The sequence below is a fragment of the Canis lupus genome, chromosome 9 (assembly GCF_048164855.1).
Source record: "Canis lupus baileyi chromosome 9, mCanLup2.hap1, whole genome shotgun sequence".
Classification (NCBI taxonomy): domain Eukaryota; kingdom Metazoa; phylum Chordata; class Mammalia; order Carnivora; family Canidae; genus Canis; species Canis lupus.
In genome coordinates, this window is record NC_132846.1 from 74047362 (window position 1) to 74063677 (window position 16316).

The window sequence follows — 16316 nt, forward strand, 5'->3', positions numbered from 1 at the left end:
CCTGCCCTGTGCCACTGCCCACCCACCATCTCCCCACGTCTAGGGTCCAGCTCTGCCCTCAGGAAATGCTGGTTGGTCCCCTCCCCCGTCCCCAGCCACCAGGGCTCTGCCGAAGCCAGTGGGGTCACCTGGTAGAGCACACACCTCCTCCTGGGCCCACCTCTGGCCACATACTTGCTCCCCTCCCATCCTGCAAGGAACAGGACGCCCCAGCCTCCGGGGGCCTGACCGTCCCACCCTTGGAGGCTTTTACCAAATCTCCCCCTCCTGTCCTGTGCCCGGACTCTGACTCCAGGTCGGTAGCCACCTGCCTCCTCTGTGCCCAACCGTGACCTGACCAGCTTCTCTTCCTTTGGGTCCCAGTGTGGACCCGTCCTCCTCCAGGGAGACTTCCTGGCTGACCTTGACACCCCCGTCACCCCGGCCCCCCCGAGGACTGTCCCCACTCCACGGAACTGGGAGGCTTCCCTGTACACGGAAGCTGCAGCAGGGCCCCTAGAGCCTGCTGTCCCCTGCAGAGCCCACCTCTCACCAGGGCGCCTGGGGACACTGCAGGGGAGGCCAGAGGCGACGCTGAGGGGGTGGGTTGGGCCCCGGGAGCAGCTCTGCCTGCATCAGACACCCGTGCCAAGGTAAACGGCAAGGGAGCCAGCGGTCCCCGTGGGCTCCTTCCCAGAGTGCTGCCCTCCCGGCAGCAGTGAGACCCGAACCCGCCGCCGGAGGCGCCCGGACGCCCTCGAGCCGCCCGACTGTCCTGCAGTGCCGCCTGCTGGCTGGGACCCGCGGCGCCCACAGGCCGGGAAGGGTGGCTCTCTGCGCGGCTGGGGACCTTGGGGGCGGCCGCAACACCCACATTCCTGGGCTGGGGCTGCACTGCGGGGCCCTTGAGCGGCGCCCTAGGCTGCTGAGCCCCAGAGGTCTGCCCGTTCCGGCCTCCCCATCGCCCTGACTCTATGCCCCCCAGGCCGCCCTGCTCAGCCCCTGCCCGGCCTCCCCACCATCGCACAGCCACCCCGCCATGGCCCAGGGGGCTGCACCCCTGCGTCCCCCCGGCCAACCTCGGAGTGGATGGCGCCGCGAGGCTCCGCCAACGCTGGGCGAACAGCCCGGACCCCGAGGGGAGCTGTGCGTCCCCCAGAGCCCCGCGTGTGCTGGCGGGAGACAGTCTCCCGGTAAGGGACCTCTGCAGGGCACGGGGAGGCGGCGAGGCCTCAGGGAGATTGCGGGGGGTACTGCAGGGGCTGCCCCAGAGCCAGGGCTCCCTTTCCCCATGGCTGACCGCGCACCTGTGCGAGCCACGCACCTGAGGCTGATCCCGGCTCCGCCCCTGGGCTGCCCAGCGCCCTCCCGGGCCCGGACCACCCGCGGCCGGGCCCTGCCACAGCCGACCCTTGGCCCCAGAGCTCACGCCCTGCCACGCGCCAGGCAGGTATCTTCCCAGGCCCCACCAAGTTGGCGCCTGGCAGACGGGACCTCCCGAGGGCTTGGGGGCGATTGCTCTGGCTGCTGCAGAGGAGCAGGCACGCCCGCCATCCAGCTCGGGCCTCCTGGGCGCTCGCGCGACCCTTGGTGGAAGGGGACTGTCCCTCCCTGCCCGCGGGGCCGCCCTGGGCTGCAGGACGCCCCCTCCACAGCCCCCAGGGATGCTGCGGGTGCCCTAGGCCACTTCCTGGCCAGGGCCAGCCGCGGGCCGTGAGAGGGCGCTGGGGACTATGGTGGTACGTCAGGGTCAAGGTCAGGCTGTAACCAAGCCGGGCCCCTGCCCGCACAGGTCCCAGCCGGGCCCATTGTACGGAGACAATGGCTTCCTGAGCCAGGTTCCTCCGCCGGCAGGAAAGCCATAAAGAGCCTCGCTCTGCCACCGCCCACGTCCCCTTTGAAGGGCCTGCAGCTCTGGAGCTGGTCCCTTGGCCCCCGAGGCTCTGCCAGCCTGGCTGGGGCCCAGGCCTCCCCGGGGACCTGCCGGCCCTCTAGGCACGTAGGCACGTAGGCACAGAGGCGCTGGCCGTGGGGAAGCTGCCGGCCACACGCAAGCGTGACCCCCACCTCGAGCCTGGAAGCCCAGAAGCCCTGGCCCGGGAGCCCCTCTGGCACCCCCCACCCCGAGGGGCCGCGGTGCACGTCCAGGGCAGCTCAGGGCCTGGGGGCTGGCAAGCACGGGTGCCGGAGCTGGGGCCGCGGGGGCCCCAGGAAGGGCCGTCGTCCTCGCAGGGCAGGGGACAAGCAGGGCGTCTGGTGTGGCTGCAGGCTGGGGGCAGAGGCTCTGCGCCCCGCCCAGGGGAGGAAAGGGGCCACAGGGGGCTCTCGGCCCACAGGCAGCCCGGGTGTCGGGCCCAGTGGGTTGCAGGCCCCGAGCGCAGCCGCCCACCGGGAGGGCTGCACGCGCAGGGGCGGCCGGAGTCCAGGTGGCGGGGCCCGGGGCTGCGCCTGTGTCGGGTCGCCTTCGCTCCGTGCCAGTCTTTGCTGCCTTGCTGGGCAAGGGGGTCGGTCCTTGGGCCCAGCGTGCGGGGGACGGTGAGCCTGTGATGCCCGTGCTGGTGGTGCCCAGCCAGGCGGGCCCTCTGACGACGCACCCTGGACAAAGACCGCAGACCCAGACCGGCACCTGCCACTTCGAGGCTCCTAGTCTTTATTATTCGGGGAATGCAGCGTTCCCAGGGGGGGGGGAGGCCTCGGCTGAACCCACTTGTGGCCGCCAGGGGGCAAGCAGCTGCGGGGCAGGGAGGGCCGAGGACGGTGGCGTACCCAGGACTGATGGCTAGGTACCACGTCCCCCTGGCGGTGACACCTGTGGCCTGCACTTCACGTCCCTGAGTCTGCCCTGCAGCCTGGCGGGATGGGGGGGGCCCTACACGCTTCCAGGGCCCAACTCCAACGCGGCAGTGGGCAGCGGGCCACAGCCCGCACCCCCCCAGCAAGCCGCCGTGGAGCAGCAGAGGGCCAAGGGGGGACAGGTGGAAGCACCACCGATGACACTGCCAGCGGGGGGTGGGTGTCCCCAGAGGGCACCGCAGGGCTCCCACTGGGTCCCCAAAGCCTGAGGCACCCAAGGCAGCCCCGGCAGGGCAGACGCTGCATCAGCAGAGCTCTGTCCTTGGGGGCTGCCCACCGCCCCTCCTCCAAAGGGGCCCACACTGCCCTCAGGTGGTTTTGGGAGCAGGGTGGCCAGCAGCAGGGGTAGGGGCCTCAGCAATCCAGAACCCACTGTGCTGGGAGCAGGTGGTGTGGGCCTGGGGCGCACAAGGCTGAGGGACAAGCAGGCTGGGGTGACAGTGGCCGGCAGGGCAGGTGTGGGGGGTGGCCTCCTGGAGTGACCGTACAGATGTGAGCCGCTGGGGACGGCTCTTGGGAGGTGGATATGGGGCGCCCATTCCTCCCTCCCTCCTGCCGACCCCTCGGGGCCCCACCGCCTGCTCAGGACGCCTGCAGACGGCCCTCGGAGGCTCTAGCCAGGGCCCTGGGTGGATGAGTGGGTGCAGTCGCAGACCTGTGCCCCCAGTCCTGGAGGGGCTGCTCCCAGCACAGCCCCACTGCAGCCCTCTCAGGAAGCTACCAGGTAGTTCCAGCTCTGGCTCAGATCACCTAGCGCGGTGTGGGCCTGACTAGCAGGTGACACCGAGACACGGCCCCCACGCCCCCTGGGGAGCGGGTCAGGGCAGGCCGTCACAGGCACCCTGCAAGGACATGCGCCATCAAGAGCAACGACCGGCCCGCAGCCCCCAGGGGGACCCCCAGCCGCCCTGGGCCTGGCACCCTGAAGGGCGGTCTGGTGGCTGCGGCCCCTCGGGACGTGTGTGCCTGGCAGTGGGTCAGGGCACGTGTGCACGTGGAAGGTGTTTACAGTGTGTGTGCGCGTGCGTGGAGGCACACACAGGCAGGAGGGGGGACAGGCATGTACTCGAGCACCGCCCTCTGCCCAGCCGCCGCCCCATGAGGGCCCCCAGCACGGACGGCTTCAAGGGCTCCGGGAGGGGCTCCCATGGGGGGCAGGCTGCCTCCTTGCGGCTCCCCGCCCCGGCCCTGCAATGAGGTGGTGCAATGCCGAGTGCTCCTCTCAGGGCCAGCCCACTGTCACCCGGGAAGAGGTGGCTGTCAGGATGGGTGCCGGGGAAGCCACCTCCTCGCTGGCCCCCCCGCTGGCTCCCTGTGGTCTCCTGTGACACCAGGCTGGAAGCGAGGGGCGGCACAAGTAACCAGCAGCAACGGGTGCCGTCCAAGCAGGGCAAGGGAGCCACACGGGTCCAGCCCCAGGGTCGCCTCGGAGCCCAGGGTGGAAGCAGGCGCAGAGCACACAGCCAGGCCACTGCCGTGCACCTCCTTGGGCCTGACCCCGGCCCGAGGCAGGCCACTGCCACCACTCCAGGGGACTGCCCGCTGGCCCTCACACCTCAGGGGCCCTGACCCTGGACACTGCTCACAGAGGGCTGCCTCCCCTCTCCCCCGCCCAGGCACCCAGGGTGCCCATTCCTGCCGCCCATCCAGTAGGGACATAGGTCAGGGGTGGTGACAGGGTGGCCTGAGTCCACTCCCTGCCACGAGGACCCTGAAGGGGCTGAGCCTTGCAGAACGCAGGGAGCTGCAGCCTGAGCCCACACCCGCCAGGCACAGCTCCCCGAGGCCCTGGCCCGGCTCTTGGGGAGCACGGAGGGCTGTGCCCAGGGTTAGATGGAACAGGTCCTCCTTGAGGTGGGAAGAGCAGTGTGGGGACGTGGGGCGGAGGGACAGACAGGCCTGCATGTCCCCCTCAAGCCCACAAGTGCGGCAGTGGTGGCCCGCACACAGGGCACAGCCCATAGCCCAGAGCACCCTGCCCCATCCCTCACCAGCACCGTGGTCACTGCCAGAGCGTGAGCATCTCAGACCACGTGCCACCCACGCACCCACGTGGAACAGTCCCCACCACCCTCCTCACCACGTCCTCTCGGGATACGTCCTTCCCGCCAGCCCCTCCGCCCTGGCCCGTCTCCCACACATCCTGGGGCTGGACCCCCTGCTGCAGGCACACAGCACACCTGGTCCCTGCCATCTGCCCCCAGACCTCGTCCAGCCTCGGGGGCCTCAGCCCCCCCCCCCGTGCCCTCCCCCGCTGCACACCCCCTACAGGATCCCCGCCCTCCCTTGCCTTGCAGGCTCAGCTCCTGCAGGGAGCAGCTGCAGGACCGCACACCCCCTGCGGCCTCCACCCAGAAACCTCCTCTTACCCAAGCTCCCAGCGGAGGTGTCCTGCCGTGCAGACACACAGCCCCGTGTCCCAGAAGGCGACTCCACCACGTCTGGAGCCACTGCCACACCTCCACCCGGAGGTCCCGCGGGCCCATTGTCCCTGGCTGGGCGGCCCACGCTCCGCTCCCTGACTGGCACGGAGAACACCCCAGAGAGGCCCCAGCCAGGAGAGCCCACGCCAGGGACAGACCTCGCACGTCTGACGACAGGCCAGGTGTGTGGGCCAGCCTGCCTGCTGTGTGCCTGTCGCGCCCCTGCTGGTCGGGCAGCCGCGTGGCCTCACCCCTCCAGAGCAGGCCTCGGAGCCAGACGGGGAAGCACACGCCACACACAGCCTCACTGGGTTTCTGCTCAAGTGATGGATCTATTTCACTAAACCCACTCTCCTGTCCAGCCTTCTAGGGGCCCCAGGGTCCAGGCAGGTGCAGCCAAGGACCTGAAAATCCCCTACCTGCAGACTCTGCTGCACTCTGGGAGGGTCCTGGCCCACCCCGGAGATGGAGGGCTGGGCCCTGGGAACGCAGTATGGCCTGGCTCTGCCACTGCAGGGGGTGGAGTGACCACGGCTGGCGTCTCGAGGGCCACGAGCATCTGCCCTGCCTCTCTGGCCGTGTCCAGAGCAGTGATGCCCACGCTGAGGCCTGGAAAGTGGTCCCTGAGCCTTCCAGAGACGAGGCCTGGCCCCGAGGGGCAGCTGAGGGTGGCGGGAACCATCCAGAAGAGTAGCTGGGCTTGAGGACCCTCTGTCTGCTGTGCCCCTGTGGACACTGGGCCAGGCTCCGGCTCGAACAAGAAGCACCTCCCGCTCCGCCTGGCTCCGGCTCCGTGTAGCAGGGCCAGCCCGACATCCAGGCCGGCCACACGGCGGCGCAGGGCACCACCCAGGGCGGCTGTGCACCTGGGCGCAGTGGAGCCCACTGTCCCACGTCTGCTGAGCAGTGCTGCTGACTCAGTTCGCTGGCTGGCTACGCTGGGGCCAGGCGCAGGAGAGTCCGGGGTCTGGCTGAAGACGCAGCAGCGGGGTGGGGGGGAGTGGGTGCAGCGTTCCTCAGCCCCGCGGAGGGGTGGGCGCCCAGGCGCCTGGCCCCGTAAGGGCGGACAGCGGGGTACCACAGCCCCCCGGCCCACACTCACTTCTAAGAGCGGGCCTCCTCGTGCCTCAGGGTCCGTCCAGGGGACTGGACCGAGCCTCCTGTGAGCGTTCCTGGGCTGTAAGCCCCACGTCCGACCGGACGCGCAGACACTGGTCCAGCGCCTTACGGTGCTCCAGACGTGGTCCCGGCAGCAAGTGCCACGGAGGCGTGGAGTGGCTGCGGCGAGGGCTGCGGGGCAGGCGGGCCACCTGAGGCCCCATCTGATCCCCTCCAGACACAGCAGGGCCCACGGCCAGACGTCACCGGCTGTGGGGCCGCGGCTCAGTACCCATCGTCCTCCTCGCCGTCACAGCCGTAATCTGCGGAGGCACAGAGGGTAACTGGACGCCCTGGGGCTCTGCGCACCTGGCCCCCCCGCCGTCGTGGCACCTTCAGCACATGCAGGGCCTGGCCAGCAGCTTCCGGCACTCGAGGGCCTCAGAAGGGACACAGCCGACCTCCCAGGGTCTCTGTCCCGAAGCCGAGAGGCCTGGGTGCGGCCGAGGGCCTGTGCCTTCTCCTCTGAAGCACCCCACTCCGCCCCACCTGGTGCCCATCACCCCCTCACCGTTGCTGCCCATCATCTGCAGGGCGCTGACACAGGGCTCCCCGTCCTCCTCGTCGGGGTCCTCCTCGTCGGGGTCCTCCTCGGGGTGGTACGACACCGGGCCGCTCTCCACCACTGCTGCGGGCCTGACAGCCTCGGCTCCCAGGGCGGGCGGGCTCGGGAGCACCGTCTGCAACCAAGGAGCACAGGCTCTGGGAGGCCGCCTGCCCCGGGGCACGGGCCCCACCGCCGCAGCCCGACTGGCCCTGCCGTCCCCTGGACGCTCCCACCTGTGGAGCCCCCGACCCCTCAAGCAGCCCCTCCCTTGAGCCCGTGCCCACCCAGGAGCACCCAGAAAGCCTGCGGTCTGCCACGGCCTCGCCCTGTGGGCAGCCCGCCCGAGCACGGCGCGGCACCCAGCAGACGCCCAGGCCCCTCTGTGTGCGCGCCCGGATGGCCCACGCTCCCTCCCGCCACAGCCGGACTGCTCAGCTGCTCGCAGACGTGGTGACTCGGCGGTGGCCACACAACGTACCTCTCCCACCGCCGCTTTCTTGGCTGGCTGCGCAGACACCATCGGCCTCAACCTGAAAGCAAGCACGGCATAGCGGCCTCAGTCCAGGCGGTGGCCAGCGGTCGGGGGACGGGCGCCCTGCCGAGAGGCACGCCTCGGGCGGTGGCACCGGCCACTCTTCCACGTATAGGATGCGCCGCGAGGGCTCAGCCCCCCCGACTCCTGCCCCCAGACGCAGCACCCGTGGCCCTGACTACCTCCCCGACCCCCTCCCCAGGGCTCCCTCTGATGTCCCTCGTCCCAGCAGGCCCTGCAGGCCTCGTGACTCGTCCCCGTCCCTCTGTCCTCTGTCCTCCTCCTGCCTTTTCTGGGTCACCAGCAGCTCTTCCGCCCCATCATTCGCATCCACCTGTGCCTGCTCGGCCATAGCTTATCCTCCGTGAACACACGGCTCTAATCTGTGTTTCAAACGGTCACGCGTCCACGCGATACAGACCTGCGTGAGTGACCGCAGCTGGCCCTGAGTCACGGGGGCACACGCAGTGCTGGGAATGGGGGTGGATGGGGGGCAGGTGCCAGAAGCCAGAAATCAGGATTTTTCTCTGAAAACTTTTTAACGTTGCCAACAAATCCAAATTTCACCTTAAATGCTATGCAGACCAACGGGAGACAGTCCCAGGCAGGTCTGATGCCTGCTTGTCATTTGACGAATAAAAACCTAAAATCAGGGAGGGGTGCCTGGGGGTACCTGGGGCAGTTGGCTGGGTGCCGTGGGATGGAGCCCTGAGTCTTCCCCACCCCTCTCCTTACCCCTGCTCACACCTGTGTGCACACCCACGTTCCCTTTCCCTCTCTCTCTCTAAAGGTGACCTAAAATTGTACTGCTTTGCGGGCTCTCCAGGCGGTCTGCCCAGCTGTTCCTGGTCAGGGTTCTGGGTGGTTTGCTTCAGGAAGAACGAGTGGGGACCGCGGACAATGGCTGCGGTGGGAGACGCCTCCCGCTGGGCCATCCCTGGCCCTGATCTTCCCTATGGCTGGAAGACGAGTGTGACACGACGGTTCTACTGTCCCTCCTCCAGACACAGAAGCCAGATCACCTTCCACACCGTCACTCGCAAGGAACAGAGGAGCAAGGGCCGCCTACCGACGTTCCTCGGATGATGCTGGCCTGTCCAGGGGGACAGTGGGACCCCCCGAGAGGTAGGTTGTCCTCCTACGCCCTGGCCACGGAAGCCATCCAGGCTCAGGGACCCTGCCCTAGCCTCTGGTGGGGGAGACATCCCGGAGGATCTCAGATGACTGACATGCCAAGAAGCCCCGGGGACACTGGGAATGGACGCTGTAACAGCTTGCAGCAGGTGGACAGGAGCTCCCGTGGGAGGCTCACGCCACAGCAGCAACCACCTGAGGCCCAGCAGAGACCAGAGCCACTGGAGCCAGAAGGTGGGCAGCTGGCCCGTCCGTCCACCGGCTGGAGAGGCCTCATGGTGGTCAGTGGCGTGTGCGGCAGCCAGCACGGAGGTGGGGGTCTGGGCCTGACGCTGGCCACCCCCTGGTCCCTTGCAAGCAGCCCCGGCAGCTGTCAGCAGCCCCCCGGAGGGCCAATGAGCGTGTGGAAAGCACGCCCCTCCCCCTGGCCCCCATCCTGCTCACCCTACCAGCGCCTGGAGGGTAGACATACTAGCAGTGGTGGAGCACAGCAGACCCCTGAGACGGGCTTGTCTGTCCACAGGCAGCCAAGGGCAGGGCCACAGCTCTGGGCAGCCCCTCTGCACCGTGAGCAGAGTGACCGGGCCCCAGCAAGGGGGTGGTGCGCCCCCTCTCCAAAGGGCAGCCTGAGAGGAAGGAGACCCTGGGGGGTTGGACGCAAAGCCCCCAAGGACTCAGGGTCTCCCGAGAGTCTCTCATGGTCTGAGGGTCCACCGACAGGCGGGAGACAGGCTGGGGGTGCGCTGCCCCCGACCACAATCAGAAGGGAACACAGGACGCTGGACGGTGACAGGCTGTGCTGGGCACTTGCGGATCGAGGGAACAGAAGGATCAAGTCATAAAAAGTATTCTGAGGGCAGCCCCTGTGGCCCAGTGGTTTAGTGCCCGCCTTTGGCCCAGGGCGTGATCCTGGAGACCCAGGATCGAATCCCACGTCGGGCTCCCGGTGCATGGAGCCTGCTTCTCCCTCTGCTTGTGTCTCTGCCTCTCTCTCTCTCTGCCTCTCATGAATAAATAAAGTCTTAAAAAAAAAAAAAAAAAAACTTAAAAAAAAAAGCGTTCCGAGGGGCACTGGGCTGCCTCAGGTGGGAGAGCATGACTCAGGGGCCGTGAGTTCGAGCCCCACATCAGGTGTAGATGTGACTTAAATAAATTTTAAAAAAGAAGCATCACAAAAACCTTGGAAAACATTTACACTGAGTTACGAGGAAATAAAGCAAACTACAATATTTCTGCTTCTCAGATGAACCAGCATTAAACTGCTACCGACATATACCCTCCAGGCAGCCCGCCAGCATCCAGGCCGGCCAGGGCACCTGTGCACCAGGTGCACGACCTCCAGGGCCAGCTCGGCATGGCCAGGACCCTCGGGACCACGGCGCGGGCCATGGCTTCTGCCCTGATCCGCTCACCACCCTCCCCCCGCCCCCAGGGTGGGCAGTCTGCTCTTGGCTCTCTCCCTGCTCTTCCTTCCCGGCAGGGACAGCAGTGCGCAGCCAGGGGAGGGCTGCACGGACGGCCCCTCCCAGGAGAACAGGCTGCCTCGGGAGAGCCTTGAGACGGAACACGCTCCATGGCCTCAGGACCCCTTCCGGGGTAGGAGCCCCCTCCTCAGCCCCCAGACGTTCGTTCCCAGCGTTCGGGTGGTGAGAGCACCCCCAGGCGTCCCGCCCCTGCCCGGGCCCAACACCCGGCCCTCCTGGCGCAGTACCTCTTCCCCACGCTGGTCACGGGGTCAGCCCCGCTCCGGCTGGCAGGTGTCTTCCTCCGAGACAGCTTCCGGGCGCTGGCGCGCTCCTCGGCCCTCGTGTCCTCCCCCGGCACGCTGCCCCCGCCCTTGCTGTTGAGATCCCTGAGCACGCTGTAGTTGATCTTGCTGGAGATTTTCTTCTGCTCCAACATCTTCTCAATGGCCTCCCCGGCCGTGCTGGCCTGGATCGGCTCCCGTCGCTTGCAAGACTTCTTGGGCTCAACGGAAACAGGAGAGTTACCGCCCCCTGCGGGATCTCAAAGCCTGCAAACCCACTAGGAGCTGCGTGGGATTTGGGGAACAGACAGCTGGATACCAGGGGCGGGGCTGGACAGAGTCTGCTGGGGACCCCGCCCAAGGAGCTGAGGTGTGCAGGGCCCCGCACCACCTCCCCCTCCCCTGCCCGCCAGCCTTCCTGCCACGCGGTTAAGGGTCCCAAACCCCGACCCCAAGCTCCACGCCTGCCTCTGGCCTCCTTGACTCCCTGCCAGAAAGGTTCTCGAGTGGAGCAGAGACCTGGCTGGGGTGTGCCTGACTCTTGCCGCTCTTGCTCGGCGCAGCCGCAGAGCCAGGACTGACCCCAACAGGACTGACCACGAGACAAGCAGGCTTTCCCGGGACCCAGAGGCGGCATCTGTCCGAGGGGGGCCGGCCTCCTCTGTCCCAGGCTGCCACCCTGGGAGCCCTCGCGCCACTGGAGGCCCAGGCCGGCCCCGCACACGTGAGCGAGCCCTACCTTGTGCTCCTTGTAGATGCCGAGCTCCTTCTCCTTCGCTATTCTTGCTTCTTTCTCTGTAAAGTCCACACACGGCAGGATGAGCGTGGGCCCCGGGGCCTGGGCTCCCGGGCGGGGGGCGGGCACTTACCCCTCTGCTCCCGCAGGTACTCCGCATTCTCTCGCATCCACAGCTCGGCCTTCACGCGGGCTTCCGCCTCGTTCAGGATGTACTGGACAGAGCAGCACACTCAGGTCTCAGCCAGCAGGGCGCCCCCACCCGCCCAAGCCAGTCAAGGGTGGCCTTGGACCCGCGGGGCCCCAGGCCCACCACCAGGAGCCAGGCAGGACACCTGTCGACCTCCAGCCTGCCCATGGCCAGCAGCAGGGGCCTGTGTCCCCACACCAGCACGCGGGCACCGGGGCCAGGCCGGACCAGCTGTGGGGACGTGGGACCCGGGGGCTGTGTGGAGCACTATGGGGGATGCCCTGCCTGCCTGGGGAGGCCAGGGCTGCCGGCTGAGCCACTGTGAGCCTGTGGGGACCGGTGTGGGCAGGGCCGGCACAGCCGGCACGGCCGCCACATCCCCATGGGCATGAACGTCCGCAGCAGCCTTGGGCTCCCGACAGGGCGCTCAGTGCGTGTGGATGCTCACCCTGTCAATCTCCAAGTCATCGATGCCACTGAGGTCCAGCTCGCCGTCCCCACACGGGTCCGCTACAGGGAAGCACAGCACCAGTGTCGTTTGGGGTCAAGCTCTGGTGCACAAGCATACACACCCTCTAGGCCGTCTTGGGGGCTTAGGCCGAGGGCTCGTGGAAGCCCCCTTGTCCCCGCTCTGTGCGCACAGTGTGTGGCTCACACCTCAGGGCTCCGTGCAAGGAGGAGGCTAAACCAGAGCCACAGGCAAGGCAGCCCCACCAGGCCTCTGGGCTCCCGACGACAGGAGCACCTACGGAGCAGGAGAGCGGGTCATCTGGCTCTCCACCCACCGGCCCAGGACAGGGCCCTCAGGGAGCCCTCGGCGATGTGCTCAGGACATCATCAAACCCCCACCCACCCTCCTCCTGCCCCAGCTGGGTCAACAGCAAGATCTGCTCAGCCCGGGAACCAGGGCAGCCCCGGCTGTCGGCTGCCCCTGACCGCCAGGCGGTCCTCTGCGGAGCCCGCCCAACTCCACCCACAGCCCGTGGGCCGGCTGGGACGCTCTCCCGCACACTGCGGCTCTGCAGGCTCCCTGGTGCTCGGGCACACGGCTCATGCCCCTCCCTGCTCTGCCTCACTGCCTCCTCCCTCAGCTCCCGCAAGAATGGTCTCTTCCTGCTTCTTAAGTACAGCTCGGTCTGTGTCCCCACCCCCGTCACCCTAGACGCCACTGCCATCGGGGCAGGCGCACGGCTGCCACCACCATGCCTGCCCAGAGGCACGTGATAAATGTCTGAGCAGCACCCCTCTAGAGGCTCCCAGCGGACAGAGGCCAAGTCCCAGGCGCCCGGAGACCAGGCAGGAGAGGTCTGCAGCCCGGGGGGCCTGGGGGAGCCTGTCCTAGCAGAGGGCCAGAGCCTGCTCTTGGGAGTACACGGTAGCAGAGCCAAACTGGCCTTCCTCCCAGAGCTGCCAGCACCACCCCTGCCCAGGCGGCTCAGCACCGGCAGCACGGGGGCCGGGAGACGTCGGGCCAAGCATGGGGACTGCGCCCTCACTCAGCACTTGCCCTCCAGCTCACGCAGACGCTGGAGGGAAACCAGTCCCTGTCCCCTGAGAAGAGGCTGGCCCCAGGCTTCACACACGGGCAGGAGGGAGCTGCAGCCACAACCCAATCAAGCACGGGCTCTGGCCGGGACCTGGGCTCGTGCAGGAGGGTTCTGGAGGCGGTGACAAGCCCTGCTGGTATTCGGGGTGTCAGCACACGCTGGGGTCGACGATGGCTCACACAGCCCAGCACCTCCATCTCCCATGGAGGCGGAGGGGTGACCTGGACCTGAGATCTGCCGGCCACAGCCTCACCCCACCCGCCCAGAGGAGCACCCCCTGCCCCAGCCCCACCCTTCCCCGGGGCTCCCAGGCACTCACTGGGGTCCTGGCTCTGGGAGGAGATGCACTCTCGAATGGAGTCTGAGATGCCCAGGCTGGCCGCAGTGGGCAGGGGCCCGAGCAGGGACTCCAGGGCAGGGGGCCTGCTGCCACCCTCGGCGCCTCCTGCCACCTCAGAGCTGCTGGAAATGCTGTCGCCAAGGAGCTCCTGGTAAAAGTCCTTGTTCAGGTGGCTGGCCACAGCCTCCAGCTCCTCGTCCTCGGGGTCCTCCTCACCAAATAAGCTGGACGTGGTGTCCTCGACAGAGCCTACAGACACAATTTGACACACCCTGTGAACCAGGCGGAAAGCCAGGGAGCCCCACCTTTGTGCAGAGAAACACGGCCGTCCAGCTGCAAAAGGCATTTACGACACCAACTTAGGGAACCGAGTCGCACCTTGTCACAGCTGCCCGATGTCCACGTGCACACGAGGAGCCCTTGGCCTACACCTCATGCTGCAAAAAAACTGAATCTAAATAAAAATAAGAGCTAAGAGCATAGAAGCTTTAAGAAAAAAAAGGGAGAAAACGTTTGTGGCTTTGAATCAGGCCGAGTTTCCCAGATGGGATGCCGACAGCAACCCATAAAACACCCCCGAGCAGGACTGCTGCACCTCGAGCTCTGCCCTCCTGTGAGCGTCTGTGTCTGCAGCCGCAGAGAACCCTCAAAGCTCTGTAACAGGAAAACACACGCCTCGACCGAACGCGGGCAAAAGGCCTACATGGGGACTTGGGCCACCCCGGGCGCCACCCTCCCCCCGGGCTGGGAGCGGCGGGCCAGGGAGCAGCCCCTGCTCCAGTGGGGGGACATGCGCGGCTGCGGCCACAGCCACGTCAGGGGACACTGGGTGGCTCCTCCAAGGCTGGGGCACATGCCGGGCTGCCAACCCGAGCAGCTCGGTGCTTGTCCAGGACAGAAGCAGGTAAACGTCCACAAAGACGCTTGCGCACAAATGTTCCTTCAGCCCCGGCTGGACCCGACACCTGGGTGACTTCAGGGCACCAGAGACGGGGAGCTGTGCACGCGGGCCCACGTAGTCACGCGGAGCAGAGGAGCCGAAGGGGAACCAGGACACACCACAGATGTGAGACCCTGGTGGCAGCAGGCAGCCGGGCGCGGTGACAACCCGGGGGTGCTGGGGTGCGCACGTTCGCAATTCCAGCCACCGCAACGGTTTTGTGGTGTGCGTGTTTGTCAACACTTACCAAAGACTGCAGTTTATTTTTTCATTTTTCATTTTTAAAGGTTTTATTCACGTATTTGAGAAAGGCAGAGAGAGAGCGCACACACAGCGCGGGGGCAGGGCAGGGAGCAGCAGACTCCCCGCGGAGCAGGGGCCCACGCGGGGCTCCATCCCAGGGCCCTGGGAGCACAGCCTGAGCGGAAGCCCACGTTCAGCGCCCGAGCCACCCAGGGACCCCCGGGCTGCGTTTCAGGTTCATAGTTCGTCGTACGTGGATTACACCTCCACGGAATTTGCTAAAACGTCACCTATGAATGTTTGGTTTTTATTTTTTATTTCTTAACGTTTGAATTTTAATGTTTTAATTTTTAACATTTGAACGGCCCCCCACTCAGGGCCGCCTGGGCGGCTCAGTGGTTGAGCGCGGCCTTCAGCCCAGGGCAGATCCCTGCCTGGGGATCGAGCCCCACGTGGGGCTCCCCGCAGGGACCCTGCTTCTCCCTCTGCCTGTGTCTCTGCCTCTCTCTGCGTGTCTCATGAATAAATAAAATAAAAATCTTAAAAAAGAAAAAAAAAAAAGCACACCTCGGAACACCCTACTCTACTTTTCCAACACACGATACTTAAAAGTTGGGTAAGTACCGAGACACACGTGAGGATAACGCGTCACAATAAGTGTTTCTCTGGGGACAGGAAACCATTTGATTCCCTGAGAGCAGAGAAATCGTGGGAGTGACGGCTCTTCCTGATACATCTGCTGCACCTCCGCCGGACGTGTGGGTACCCCCGCCTGAGAGCCAGGCCCGGGCCTCAGCTGCCACGCGCCCTGGAGGCCTCCCCGCTGGCCTCACTGCTCCCAGGTGGCTCCCACTCCCGTGTCAACTCTCCCCTTCAACCAGAGTCAGACCGTGCTGTTCCCCCCGCCCCTGCCCCCGCCCGGGACCCCCCCACACCCACCGTACCCCACGTGAGCACCAGGCCCCCTCATTCACCTCCAGGCGCCCTCACTTCCCAATCACCACCTGCCCTCGCCGGTCCCTTCCCCGGTGTGCCGTCAGAACTGTGTGTCACCTCAGGTCCCCGCAGCGAGGCTGGCGGCAGGAGGCCAGCCCTGCTGCCTGCACCCCCACGGCACACCACGTGGCGGCACGGCACACTGAGCCAAGGGAACACGGGAGCTGAGGCCTCGCCAGGCAGCCTCCTGTAACCAAGGGGGCTGGACGACCCCACCTATTTTTGGGCCCGGGCCAGACAGAGGGAATGACACGTCTGCCATCCCGATGACACAGAAATGGTCTGGATAACCGTGGGGAGCAAGGAAGACGGACGTGTCCCGACGGTCTTGTTGGGGGAACACGTGTGAGAAGCTGAGAGGGGGCAGCAGGTGGGGAGCTCCCTCACGGCTGGGGCAGGGCACGCAGGTAGGCGTTGCCTAAGAAATGGCACGAAGAAAACCACGGCACAAAGCCAGACCTCCCCAGGGTCCAGAGAACACCACGCGACAAGTCACTCGGCCACATGTGAACGAGCCCCAAGTGCTAGAGGAGAAAAGCTGCGGGGCGGCTCACAAGGCCGCTCCCAAGTCTGTGCCATACAGAAGAGGAGGGCCCGGGGGAAGGGCCGGGGCGGGGAGCAGAGCTGCACACGCACACCTGCGGAGGGCCTCCCACGTCACCCGGAGCGCGCCACCACACACGCCCGCCAGCCAGCAAACGGGGGCTGTGGGGGGCACGGTGGGGACAGGCTGACACTGGCCACCTCCGTCCTCAAGGGGTTAGCGGGCGAGCGCATGAGGACCAGAGCTGGTGACGCCCTGGGGGACGCACACTCCCGTGGGCATCTCCAAGCACAAGCGCACAGGAGATGGCACGGAGGACAGTGCCCGTGACACCCCCGGGCACACTGATGAACATGGACATTTACACCAAGACCTGAAAACCAAAGGCATCCCCCCAGGACCGTAAA

General features: G+C 66.7%; 1 protein-coding gene across 6 annotated transcripts in view; it reads right to left on the reverse strand.

Annotated features, from left to right (window-relative positions):
• Positions 1-2606: 2606 nt before the first annotated feature.
• BRF1 (BRF1 general transcription factor IIIB subunit) overlaps positions 2607-16316 on the reverse strand; it is a 54830-nt gene continuing 41120 nt past the window's right edge. For all 6 annotated transcript variants that reach the window (XM_072840197.1, XM_072840196.1, XM_072840198.1 and 3 more), the window contains 8 exons: positions 13166-13435; positions 11748-11809; positions 11243-11324; positions 11113-11168; positions 10338-10594; positions 7439-7490; positions 6925-7093; positions 2607-6676 (listed from right to left, as the gene is read on the reverse strand). In XM_072840197.1, coding sequence (XP_072696298.1) covers positions 6639-6676; positions 6925-7093; positions 7439-7490; positions 10338-10594; positions 11113-11168; positions 11243-11324; positions 11748-11809; positions 13166-13435 — 986 coding nt within the window. In that variant the 3' untranslated portion in view covers positions 2607-6638. The remainder of the gene's footprint in view (positions 6677-6924; positions 7094-7438; positions 7491-10337; positions 10595-11112; positions 11169-11242; positions 11325-11747; positions 11810-13165; positions 13436-16316) is intronic.